The 14051-nt window shown below is 37.5% G+C and overlaps 1 protein-coding gene across 1 annotated transcript in view; it reads left to right on the top strand.

The window, feature by feature from the left end:
* The window catches only part of MICU2 (mitochondrial calcium uptake 2), a 111967-nt gene that overhangs the window by 79891 nt on the left and 18025 nt on the right, over nt 1–14051 (top strand). Inside the window, exons 5-7 of the mRNA XM_054446304.1 lie at nt 2122–2169; nt 3456–3538; nt 10372–10437. Coding sequence (XP_054302279.1) covers nt 2122–2169; nt 3456–3538; nt 10372–10437 — 197 coding nt within the window. The remainder of the gene's footprint in view (nt 1–2121; nt 2170–3455; nt 3539–10371; nt 10438–14051) is intronic.

Below are 14051 nucleotides of genomic sequence, written 5' to 3'. Positions count from 1 at the left end.
GTGGGATTCAGGAGTTAACATTTAATGTGTACAGTGTTTCTGTTTAGCATGATGAAAAATTTCTAATGACGGTTGTACAACGGTGTGAATGTACTTAATGCTACCAAACTTAAAAATGGTTTAAACGGTAAATTGTATGTTATGTTTATTTTACCACAATATTTAAAAACAGGTGATTTAAGAGACCTACTCACCAAGTGCAATGTAAGGACTTTTCTTTGGATGCTCATTTGAACACACTTGAAAACTTGTCTAAAACAGGAAAATTGATAATGCTGATTTGAATTTGAAGATGTTAAGGAATTATTGATACTTTTTAAGGTGTGGTAACTATCTGGCAGGGAGGTTTTTTTTAGATATACAGGCTGAATTTTTTACTATGAAATGATATGTATATGTGGGTTTTGTTTCAAAATAATCCAGTGGGAGGTAGGGAGTGAAAAGGAATATAGATAAAGCAAGAACTGCCATGAATTGATAATTATTGGCACTGAGTTTCGTTGTGTTATTTAATATAATTATATATAATTATTCATCATATTATTCTCTCTGTTGTTGCATATGATTGAAGTTTTCCATGATTAAAAAAGTGTTTTTAATTGTTAATTGTGCATTTTGCTATTATACCAATCTTTTGATCCTGAGGGAACAATTGTTTTTTAGCTTATCAGGAAGCCATGGTTTTTGAGATATTGTTTCTATGTAAGCAGCCTAAAACCTGACACAATGTACTTGAGCAAGCAAGAAAGTTTAGTGACTAGACAGAGTTAGCTTCAAACCCAACTTCATCCAGGGCTCAAACATCACCATATTCATTTTCTGGATCTGGCAATTAAAGATTGGCTACATTCTCGTGCTCTAAATACTGGCCTCTGGCAGTTCCAGGCACTCTCTCCATTGCCTCACGTTCCTGAGAATAACATTCTCACATCACCAAAGCCCAGCACAAAATAAAAATGTGAAAGTCAGTGATCCAGCATTTGCATCAGAAATCCTGCTGTACTACTCTGAGTGGCCCAACTTAGGTGTGAGCCCATCCCTGAACCAGTCCCTGGAGCCAGACTAGTGCAACCTCGTTATTAGCTTGGGCCTGAGCTACTTGCCCATCCCTGCATCAGTTCCACAGAGATGCAGTGATTGGCTTCAGCCAATTAGCATTTACTTGCAGAGGCAAAGATAGGGTCATCCTACCCAAACTGCAAATTTGAGACTGACAAAGAATGATTTCCCAAAGGAAAAATCAAGTTACTGCTACAAAGAACTAATTACTACATTTTAAATAATGTAATTTGACTCTCAGTATATCCCAAGTCTCTGTTATTCTACTGAATTTATAAATTTGCTTCACTTGAGATGTTATGAATAGTAAAAATTTAAGTAGAAGTTCCATAAAGTGCCATGTAAATAAAACTTGTAGTGGATGCCTGTTATTTGCGAGCCAGCTCGATTCTTCTGTATTAGTCAATGTTCTCCAGAGAAACAGAACCAATAGGAGATTTAGATAGAGGTTGGCTGTGAAGAACTGGCTCATGCAATTATGGAGGTACAGAAGTCCCATGATCTGCCATCTGCAAGCTGTAGACCCAGGAAAGCTGGTGGTGTAATTCAGTCCATGTGATGGAAGCCTGAGAACCAGGGGAGCCAATGGTGTAAACCCATCTGAGGGTAGAAGTTAAGATGTTCCAGCTCAAGAAGTGAGGCAGAAAAAAAGGGTGAATTTCTCCTTCCTCCGCTTTTTGTTCAACAGAGTGGATAATGCCCACCCACACTGGGGAGGACAGCCTGCGTTACCGAGTCTACCAATTTAAATGCTAATCTCACAGACACACCCAGAAATGATGTTTAATCTGGATACTCAAGATGTTCAGTCTGTGACACAGTCAAACTGACACTTAAAACCAACCATCACAACCTCCTTACTAGTAATAGTACCTGATGAAACAGTTTCTTTTTTTAAGTATTAGGCCTCCACTTCAACTATTATAAAAATTTTCCACTGTATCAAAGAGAGGTAATTTAAAGTAAAATTATTGTTTAATTAGGTGAAATTTCAATGTTAATGTCTCTGTATATTCTAAACCATCTAAAGCTTATTTTCCGGTATGCTTTTATCTCTTTCAGGGCTAATTTCATATACTGAGTATCTTTTCTTGCTTACAATCCTCACTAGTAAGTATCCCACAGTTTTTCTCAGTGATCATGTGGAATTCTCTGTTCTTACCAAACAGGATTTTAAAAGTTTGGCATTTATGTCTTTCTCATTAAAAACATTATTGATGCCTTAGTTTCTATATCTGCAAAATGATAATGTTGGATTAGGTTATCTCTTTGGGTCTCTTCTACCTCTTGTGCAGTATAGCAGCCCATAGCTTTGTCTCTTTAATAGGAAGTTTGTTGAACTAGAGAATCATAGTGGTAGTCTAGGCTTTAAAAATGCTTATTTGACATTATACAAAATTCCTGACCAGTACTCTTCAAAGTGTGAAGGTCATGGAAAACAAGGAAAGACTAAGACACTGATACAGATTAGAGAAGATTCAGGAGACATGACAGCTAAATACAACATGGTATCTTATATTTAATCCTAGAATAGGAAAACAGCATTAGTGAAAAAACATAAAACCCAGATAAAGTCGATAGTGTAGTTCATAATGCTGTGCCATGTTAATTTCTTAGTCTTTATAAATGTACTGTGGTTATGTAAGATGTTAACATTAGAGGAAGAGCAGGTGTAGGGGCTCAACCCAGCACTTTAGCTTGAGCCCAGGAGTTTGAGACCAGCTTGGGCAACATGGTAAAACCCCATCTCTACAAAAAAAATTAAAAATTTGCGAGGTGTGATGGTGCACACCTGTAGTCCCAACTACTTGTCGAGGCTAAGTTAGGAGGATTGCTTGAGCCCAGGAGCTTGAGGCTTCAGTGAGCTGTGATCACGCTACTGCACTCCAGCCTGGGTGACAGGTGAGACCCTGCCTCAGAAGAAAAGAAAAATTAGAGGACTCTGTGGACTGTTTGTACTATCTTTACAAAATTTCCATAAGTCTAAAATGATTGCAAAATACGTTGTTGTTGTTGTTGTTGTTGTTGTTTAAGTACTCTGAGAAAGGGAAATAAAAAGTAATCATTAATTTGAAAATAACCAAGGTACTGTAAGAATATAGAAAAGCCCCTAGTACAGCTAAAGAAATAAATTAAGCCTACAAACTAATTTTGCATTGAAAGGGAGAACACTTACTAGCAGAGCAGCAGCACCTATGGAAAGGGTGTTGGAGAAGGCAGGGAACAAAGCCATAACACCAAATATCAGCCTTTGGAATTGTTATAAGAAATCATTATTTTTCTGTGTAGGCACTTATACAGTTTCTGCTAGTGTATGTCAAATTTGAAGATCTATCTATCTACAAATAACTTGCTTTTCATCAACATTTAAATATTCATTTTTCACTTCACTGCAGAACCCCATTCTGGATTTCATGTTGCTTTTAAAATGCTGGATACAGATGGTAATGAGATGATTGAAAAAAGGGAATTTTTTAAGGTAAGTAGATGCTAATTATTTTAGGTTTATCGTAAAATACCTGGATGTTTGTGTGATAATTTTACATTTCCATTAAAATCAAAATTGTATTCATTGTTTACATATGAACTATTAGGAAATTATTTGGACATTCAAAAATATTAAATTTTCTATAATACAACCATAAGGACACCAATAAGTGAACAGAGCATAAGATTCCAAAAAGGGAAGTAAGCATAAGCATCTGTTTTTTAGGGTTACATTTTTATGATTTCAGCAAATAATACGGTAAGAAGAGTTACATAGGATATATATATTTTTAAGAATATGTGTTGATATGCTAAAATTATACTAAAAATTATTAAAGATATACAAAAAGAATAGACATAATAAAAACTTAAGCCTTCATAAAGAATTGGGAAAAAATGAAAATGCTGCAATAGTTATAAATTGGTGCAAATTTTCCAGGAATTTGCTCTAAGGCTAATATTTGAAGAGCTGAAAACGTGTTTAAATGGTATTTTCTAAGATGTAACTCTAGAACACCCAACAAGTAAATTTTATTCTGTTCCCAAAAATTTGGTGCTAATATTAAAAAAAATAAAAAAAAAACCTCAATGCACATCAACCAGTTCGATACGTGCCAGTTAGAGTTAAGTGTTTTTAATCGATTGCAGTGCTTTATGGAGAAAAGAAAACATAGATATATATATGGCATAGTGCTTAGCACATACTAGCTATCCCTCTTGATGAATTAATGAGTACTTACGTAAATGACAAATTAGGCATGTACATAAATGACTTACGACATTTTTTTTTAAAGCCTTTGTGATACGAAGCAAATGAACTTCTTACATTGCTGGTGGGAATAAAATGGTACACAAATGTTAGAAAACAAAATTGGTAGCTTCTTTTAAAATAAAATATATCCTTGGCATATGACCTAGCAATTCCACTTTTACTTAGTCAAGAAAACACATTCACCCAAGACCTGTATATTAATATGCATAGTTGCTTTATTCACGATAGCCAAAACTAGAAACAACCAAAGTGTTCATCAAGTGAGTGGATAAACAAATAGGATCCATACAATAGAATACTACTTAACAGTAAAAAGGAACAAACCACTGATAAATGCAGCAACATGGACGAATACATGCTGTACGATTACATTTATTTGAAATTTTAGAAAAGGGGACTTACCTACTAAAAGCAGATCACTGGTTCCCTGAGGCCAGGAGAGAGTCAGGAATTGACTGCAAAGAGAAATGAGAGAACTTTCTGGAGTACTGGAAATATTTTAGATCTTCTTTGGAGTGGTGGTTACATTGGTGTATAAATTTGTGAAAACTCGTCCAGTGCATGATCCTGAAAGCAAAAACTGCATTTTAAAGGGGTACATTTTACTGTATACAAATTGATTCCAAATCCATCTTGTTCTAGAGCCCCTGCTCTTTCCTCAGTGTCAGCCCTCCTCATTTGAAGAATTCTTCGGAGGCCTGAGTTGAGAAAGATCCTGATTCTGAGCTTGGAAATGTTGGGCTTGAGCAACTGAATGGCCATGCCTACAGACGGACAAGAATAGCAAGCAACTGGAGATCAGTAATGTAGCCAGGACTGGGGAACATCCTCATAGGGGTGATAATTAAGTTCTGAAAGTATATGACCCCAAAGGGGAAGAAATAGAGTGAAAAGGGATAAGACCAGAGACTTGGGGAGCAGTGTTTCGTTTATGAGGTCAAACTGAGGCTGAGAAGCCAAGAAATGAAGCTGAGAAGGAGCAGAACAGTGAGCAGAGTACCAAAGAGCCCAGAGAGTGCAGGATAGTGGAGTGTGAGGAAGACAAGAGCAATGGGAGAGGGAGTGTTTAAAAGCAGTGAACTCTCGGGGCTGGCCACAGTAGCTCACGCCTCTAATCCCAGCCCTTTGGGAGGCTGAGGCGGGCGGATCACCTGAGGTCAGCGGTTTGAGACCAGCGTGACCAACATGGAGAAACCCCGTCTCTACTAAAAATACAAAAAATTAGCCGGGTGTGGTGGCGCATGCTTGTAATCTCAGCTACTCAGGAGGCTGAGACAGGAAAATCATTTGAACCCAGGAAGCAGAGGTTGTAGTGAGCCGAGATTGCGCCATTGCAAGCGAAACTCTGTCTCAAAAAAAATAATAAAAATAGTAAAAAAGACACCGAACTCAAGAATAAAAAGTGGGCAGCTAGGTAGGGACTGAGTAGAGAGCCCCTGAAATTGTGTAGGTCAGTAGGAACCATTACAGAGCAGTTTCAAAAGAGTCGTGGGGACCGACACCACAGAGCAAAAGGCTGAAGAGGAGTGAATAGAACTTCAAAACTGGTAGCAGTAGATAAAAATATTCATTTGAGATATTTGAGGACTTAATCGAATATCTCAAATAAATATTTGAAGGAAATGTGTTTTCACAAGTGGGACCTGAAATACCAGTGCCATAAGTCACAAGATACCATCCAGCTACTTCACTCTACCTCGGGGACAAGAAATGGATAGATTTAAAAGTATTATTATTCGTAGGGAGGTAATTTGTATGAAAAGGCCATATACCTAAATAAGTGAAATTCTATTAGGTTAGTTAAGCTGTGAGAATTTGCATTTACCATAATCCTTTCAGACCTGGGCGGATTTTATTTCTGTTTTTATTCCTGGGAGTTACAAGGTACACAGAGCCAAATCTTGGAAGTACTGGACCCACTGTACACACATCCAAGAATAGTAAAGCTGGAAGCGATTTTATAAAGTGGGCATAGCAGAGCCCCTGATAATAATAGTGGGCGTCATACTCATCAGCACCAAACTTTTGATGCACTGTGGTAATGTTTAGTGATATGTGGCCAAATCACAAAGTCCGTAGACATAGGAGATCCTGAGCATGAAACTGAACATGAAAAAAGGCAATAGAAGGCATATTGTTGTTGTTGTTTTCACAGAGCTACACTGATGTACCTTTTACCATACAGTCCTTATTGTACCTACAGCCTCTACTCCTGAATGTGTTATGCATACCTACTTTAAAATTTTTTCAAATACATTTTTTCACACAATAGCTTAACATGCTGAATTTATGGAACAATTTCTGAATACCACAGATATCTCCATAAATGTTGGAAAATTGTTGGGTGATTACCTCATGAATTAAGAAAATATCCAAAAGAATATGTAAGGATACATCATTGATTTTGTTTTTAAGTGTATAAAGGTCACCATTGTAAACATGAAAGAAGGTTCTTTGTGCTGATCATAGAAATGAACCACTAAAGTTGATTACCCATAGAGCGTGATACAGCATGTCATTTTAAAAAAAAACAGCATTGAAGAGGAAAAACTACATTTACATTAATTATTTGAATAGTTTTTTCACTTCCATGGTCTTTGTATTAGTAAACCTAAGTATGTAGTGTGTGTGTGTGTGCGTGCGTGCATGCGTGCGTGCGTCCATGCGTGTGTGTAGATGGAGCCTCGCTCTGTCACCCAGGCTGGAGTGGTACAGTGGCACGATCTCAGCTCGCTGCAACCTCCGCCTCCCGGGCTCCAGCGATTCTTCTGCCTCAGCCTCTCGAGTAGCTGGGATTACAGGCATGTCCCACTGTGCCCAGCTAATTTTTTGTATTTTTGTTAGAGACAGGGTTTCACCATGTTGGCCAGGCTGGTCTCGAACTCCTGACCTCAGGTGATCCACCCGCATCAGCCTCCCAAAGTGCTGGGATTACAGGCTTGAGCCACCGTGCCTGGCCGTATGTAGCATCTTATATTTGAGATTTTCTTCAAAGAACCAAATAGTTCTTTTCGCATCAAAAAAGCATATTTAAAAGGCAGGGATTTATCTTAGCTTATCTAAATGTTTTCCTAGTAGATTTTATTTATTGCTCTCCCTACCATATATATACTAGAAAAGTAATGAGAATCACTTTAATACCTAAAACATAAATGTAACAAAGTTATTTGAGTAGCAAATGTAAAAGTAATAATGAAGTATGGTAATAAAAGCCTTGTGAAGATGTCCTAAAATACAGATTGCCTCAGTTTGTTACTTTTGTGTTTTGTGAATATTCATGTTTTATTAACATTCAGATCTGAAAACTGTGTTAGTAAGTGTATTGCTTACTTCTTTATCCCAAGAACTCGTAAAATAGCAACTGTCTGTGTGAGCTGTTCTCTGTCAGCTAATAACAAAAAATAGCAACTGTGATCAAAGCCAGTAATGGTTAATCCATTTAATCTTTACCTTGATCAGTGGTACATGTGCTTATGTGGGATGCATGCCAGGGTTTTAGTGCAATCTCTCTAAACAGTAGATTAATGACAGGTCTGTTTCCTATTATCGGTTGCTCCTTAGGTGGTCTTTTCATTTCACGTTGCTTTCATATTGGTGGGAAGGACTGCACACTTAATATAGTAGCATTATAGTTTTATCATACTAAATACACCTGCTAGAGTTATTTTTAAATAAATATAGATGCCTTTTACGTGAGTTGTCAGGGAAATGCAAGTTAAAACCACAATGACATACTACTACACTCAAGAGAATGACCAAAATTAAAAAGACTGGTCACATCAAATGTTGGTGAGAATATGAAGAAACCAGAATTCACTTTGGAAGATAGTTTGGCAGTTTCTTATAAAGTTAAACAGATTTGTTATCTCCTACGTGTTTATCCAAGAGAAATTAAAAGCCACATCCACAAAATTGAGTTGTAAAAGATGTTTGTGGCATTTTGATTCACAGTAGCCAAAAACTGGAGCCATGAAAACACCTATCAACAGGTGAATGAATAAAGAGTGGTATATTCATAAAATGTAATAAAACACAACAATAAATGGCAACAGACTACTGTCAGGCAAACAACATGGGTGACTCTCAAGACCATTATGCTGAGTGAAAGAAGGCGGACACAAAAGAATACATACTATTTAATTTCATTTATTTGAATTTCTAAACTAGGGGAAACTAATTTAGGTGGGGAAAAAAATCAGAACTGTCTCTGTGGGAACAAGAATAAAAGAGAAGCCAGGATTGACTGGGAAGAGACACAAAGAAACTTTGTCAAAATTGTATGGCTGATATTTGTACATTTTAATATATGTATTTTTTCCTGAAGAGCTGTAAATAATAATTGGGAGGGGAACAGGGAGCAGGTAGAGGTATAGATGAGCCAGGAATGGCAGAATACTGATAATTATTGAAGATTAATAGTGTTTATATGGTGACTTATTGTAGAATTCTGTTCATTTTACTTAAGTTTGAAATTTTCTGTAATAAAAATTTTTAAGAGGTTCCAAGGGAATAAGCACAGGGAGAAATGTTTGGATATTGAACTTGGCATTATACCATTTGATTGTCAACTTTAAAAATAAAAGGTAAAATAAATATAAACTTTTTTCCCGAAAATAATTAAGTAGGGGAAAGGGGGGCATTGAAAACTGACTGAGAGATTTAGAGAACTAGAAGTAAACCACTTGCCTAAAACAAACATAATAGAAATAGCTAAATTCAAAATAATTAATACGGAATTAATTGCAGCAGTTTTCAAACTGTTAAATAGCCCAGAAAAAAATGGATAGAGATGTGTCTCCTAATTGATTTGAATCCATAGTTTGGGATTTTGTCTACATCTGATTCTTTTAAAATGCTTTCTTTTTTAAATTTGCTTTCCATATGAGGATTGATACAATTGATTCTGAAAGGCAGGTAGGTTTTTTAATGTACTCAATTTCAAAGTACTATTTACAGTGTCCTAATTGGTAGAAATGTTAAGTCTTTAAATTATTTTAATGCTTTATAAATGCATAAAGGGAAAAGGAAGACTATGTGTATGATATAAATAGCTTTTTAAAAACTATAGGCCGGGCACGGTGGCTCAAGCCTGTAATTCCAGTACTTTGGGAGGCCGAGGCATGTGGATCACGAGGTCAGGAGATCAAGACCATCCTGGCTAACACGGTGAAACCCCGTCTCTACTAAAAATACAAAAGAATTAGCCAGGCATGGTGGCGGGTGCCTGTAGTCCCAGCTACTCAGGAGCCTGATGCAGGAGAATGGCGTGAACCCGGGAGGCGGAGCTTGCAGTGAGCAGGGATCGTGCCACTGCACTCCAGCCTGGGTGACAGAGCAAGACTCTGTCTCAAAAAAAAAAAAAAAAAAAAAAAAAACTATATACTTGAAAATGTCACCATAAACTAGTGATACAACTAATTATGAATAAAAATTATCTTGAAAGCATAATCTTGAAGTTCTTATAGAGTGCTGCCTAAGAACATGTATCTATTAAGTAAGCTAGCTTTCTCAGTAGAAGATTGTAGTAATAATAATGTTAATACTTTGTTATCTCTTTTATCTTTTGATTCTTGCATTGTCTAAGAGAAAAAGATAATAGGAGTTATGATTAGAAAGAATTTAAGGTGGTGGCTCACGCCTGTAATCCCAACACTTTGGGAGGCCGAGGCAGGCGGATCACAAAGTCAGGAGATCGAGACCATCCTGGCTAACACGGTGAAACCCCGTCTCTACTAAAAATACAAAAAAAAAAAAAAAATTAGCTGGGAGTGGTGGCGGGCGCCTGTAGTCCCAGCTACTTGGGAGGCTGAGGCAGGAGAATGGTGTGAACCTGGGAGGCAGAACTTGCAGTGAGCCGAGATTGCGCCACTGCACTCCAGCCTGGGCGACAGAGCAAGACTCCGTCTCAAAAAAAAAAAAAAAAAAAAAAAAAAAGTTAATATTTAGCAAATAACTAGTATATGTTTTATAACAATAAGTTGGCATCTATTTTTTAGGTTGTTTTGAAAAATCTGGTAGGCACACATGTAAACTCATGTTTGCAATCTTTTTAGCTGCAGAAGATCATAAGTAAACAAGATGACTTGATGACAGTGAAAACTAATGAAACTGGATATCAGGTATGTACAGATGATTTCCAAACAATTGATATTAATAATAGCTACTCTATTTTGTTTGTTCAGATATTCCCAATAGGTACCAATAGATTTGGTATCAGCAATTTAATTTTTTTAATACAGTCATGCACCACATAACTTTTCAGTCAACAATAGACTGCATATACGTGGTGGTCTGAACAATAGGCTATACTTTATAGCAGAGGTGTGTGGTGGGGTATACTATCTAGGTTTGTGTAAGTACACTCTGATGTTCGCACAGTGACAATCACTTAACAATGCATTTCTCAGCAATACATGACTGTATTAAATATATGTGCTATATTTACATGTTCCTAACTTCAGGTGGTGCACAGGAGTATGTAGGTAGAGCAGAATTTCCCTCCCATTCACACAGTTCTCCTCCCTGGGCAATTAGTACTTTCAGTTTCTTGTGTATTCTTCCAGAGAGATTTTGTGCGTATATAAGTATACATGTAAAGAAGTAAATAGATACATCTATATTATTTTTTCTGTTTTAATATAAGCAGTAATATACTCTACATTGTTCTACACTCTTCTTTTTTAACTTAATATATGTAAAGATGTCTTTTTTTTTTTTTTTTTTTTTGAGACAGAGTCTCACTCAGTCTCCCAGGCTAGAGTGCAGTGGTGTGATCTCGGCTCACTGCAGCCTCCACCTCCCCAGTTCAAGTGATTCTCCTGCCTCTGCCTCCCAAGTAGCTGGGATTACAGGCACATGCCACCCACACCCAGCTAATTTTTTGTATTTAGTAGAGACAGGGTTTCACCATGTTGGTCAGGCTGGTCTCAAACTCCTGACCTCAGGTGATCCGCCTGCTTCGGCCTCCCAAATTGCTGGGATTACAGGTGTGAGCTACCGTGCCCAGCCCCTAGTTTTTTTAAAAGCACTCATTTAAAACAAATAGGGCAGGGAGGTGGGCATTGAACTTGGTAAAGAGCATCTACAAAAAACCTACAGCTAACATGCTTATTGATGAAAGACTGAATTCTTTTCCCCTAACATCAGGAGTAAGGCAAGGATGTTCATTCTTGCTACTCTTGTTCAATACAGTGCTGAAAGTTCTAGCCACTCCAGTAAGGCAAGACAAGGAAATAAAAGGCCTACTGATTGGAAAGTAAGAAATGAAACAGTCTCTTTTCGTAGATGGCACTGTCTCTGTAGAAACTCCCAGGGAATCTGCAAAAAAAAATCACAAAACAAAACAAAGCTTCTAGAACTAATAATTGATTTTAGGAAGGTCACTAGGTACAAGAAAAATGTACAAAAATCAGTCATGTGTATATGTCAGTGAACACCAGGGACACAAAAATTTTAAATATAATACCATTCACAATTTTCAGAAAGTAAGGAAATCTCTTCAGCAAATGTTGCTGGTACAACTGGATATCTATGTGTAAAAGAATAAAGTTGGACTCCTATCTCACACCATATATAAAAATTCAAATGGATGTGAGAGCTAAACTTACAGAGCTCTTAGAAGAAAACATAAGAGCAAAGCTTCATGGCATTGGATTTGGCAACAATTTCTTAGATAATGACACTATAAAATCACAACAGAAGAAAAAGTAGATATATTGGATTTCATCAAAATTAAAAATTCGTCACTTTGGGAGGCGGAGATTGGCAGATAACGAGGTCAGGAGATTGAGACCATCCTGGCTAACACGGTGAAACCCTGTCTCTACTAAAAATACAAAAAAATTAGCTGGGCCTGGTGGCGGGCGCCCGTAGTCCCAGCTACTCAGGAGGCTGAGGCAGGAGAATGGTGTGAACCTGGGAGGCGGAGCTCGCAGGGAGCCGAGATCGAGCCACTGCCCTCCAGCCTGGGCAACAGAGCGAGACTCTGTCTCAAAAAAGAAAATTAAAAATTTGTGTTCATCAGAGGACACTATCAAGAGTATGAAAAGATAACCAACATAATGGAAGAAGATACTTGCAAATCACATATCTAATAAGGATCTATCAGTATATATAAAGAACTCTTCTTACAATTCAACAACAAAGTGATTAACAACCCAATTAAAAACTGGACAAAGGACTTTTAATATTTCTCCAAAGAAAATAGGCAAAACCTAGCACATAAAAGGATACTCAGCACCTTTAGTCATTAGTGCAATACAAATTAAAACCATAGAGAGATATACAGCCATCCAAATGACTAAAAACAAACCACTGACACACCAGATGGTTGCAAGGATGCAGAGAAACTGGATCACTCATTGCTAGTGGGAATGTAAAACCACCACTCTGGAAAATAGTGATTGTGCTCCTGGGATTGTATCCCAGAGAAATTAAAACCTGTGTTCATACAAAACCTGTACACAAATGTTCTTAGCAGCTCAGTTGGGCAGCATCCAGCCCAAACTGGAAACAATCTAGATATCTTTTTGTTGAATAAACTGTGGGGCTCCATTACCATGAAATACTGCTCTGCAATAAAAAGAAACACAATTGATATGGCAAAAGATACAACAACCTGAATGAATCTCCAGAGAATTATGCTGAGAAAACAAAAAAAAAATGCCAGTACCTAAAAGTTACAAACTGTATGATTCTATTTATATAACATGTTTGAAATGACAACATAATGGAAATGGAGAATTCATTAATTGTTGTCAGAGGCTAAAAAGAGGGTGGGAGCAGGAGGAAAGCTGGTGTGGCTATAAAAGCAACATGAGGGATCCTTGTGGTGAAGGAATGTTCTATATGTTGACTGTGTCAAGTTGTGATATTTCACCATAGTTTTGCAAGATGCTACCATTGGAGGATACTGAGTAAAGGACAGAGAGGATCTTTTTGTATTGTTTCTTACCATTACGTGTGAAATTTATAGTTATACCAAAATAAAAAGTTATTTTCTTTAAAGGTCTCATGAGAAATACTTATTTGTTCCTTGGGTTATCAGTTCTTCTAGACTGGGTTTTTGTGCCTTTTGCCTGATTTGTTCTTTTTCTATTTCTTGCTACAGTGTCTTTGTATAGTTGTCACGCCTTATATTTTCCTCATGCCCATGCTCTATCCAGACCCTCTCTGCTCTGGTAGAGCACGAATGAGATTCTCCTTAATACTCTTCTCACCATATCTAGAACTAATTTATCTTTTCCCCTGAGCTGCAGGTGCTGCATTTTGCTCCACCATTTTGTTTACTAAAGGAGAGAAGGGAGTTCCCTGGTCTAAATGTAACCCTTACTGGAGCACCTAGACTCTGCTTTCTCTCTGTGATTCTATTAAAATGTTCCAGATCACAGCCCACTCCACCCTCCAAGGTATATCCCACCCTGTGGGCTTCTGATTATTCCCTCAATTTAACATAGTGCCCTGAAAGAAGCCGTTGAAGCCCTTCTTCACTCTGCTCAAGTGCCACCAAGCTCCAAGCAGGAGCTTCTACTGAAGAGTTTGCCATGACTTGTCTCAGGGTTGTCTTCTCACCCTGTTAACCTACTTATCGCAGAGTTGAAGGTTTTAATGACTTCCTCCTAAGGAATTCCTCCTAAGGCAGTAATCTGACATTCTGAGAAGCAGGCTCGGGGTGGTGGTAGGATTACGAGACATGCTAGACTATCCCACACCTGAGTCTAGTGTTTCTCTGACT

Source organism: Pongo pygmaeus, chromosome 14 (assembly GCF_028885625.2).
Source record: "Pongo pygmaeus isolate AG05252 chromosome 14, NHGRI_mPonPyg2-v2.0_pri, whole genome shotgun sequence".
NCBI classification, from domain to species: Eukaryota; Metazoa; Chordata; class Mammalia; order Primates; family Hominidae; genus Pongo; species Pongo pygmaeus.
The sequence above is the reverse complement of the archived record's forward strand: the minus strand, read 5'-3'. Positions and strand labels throughout refer to the sequence as shown.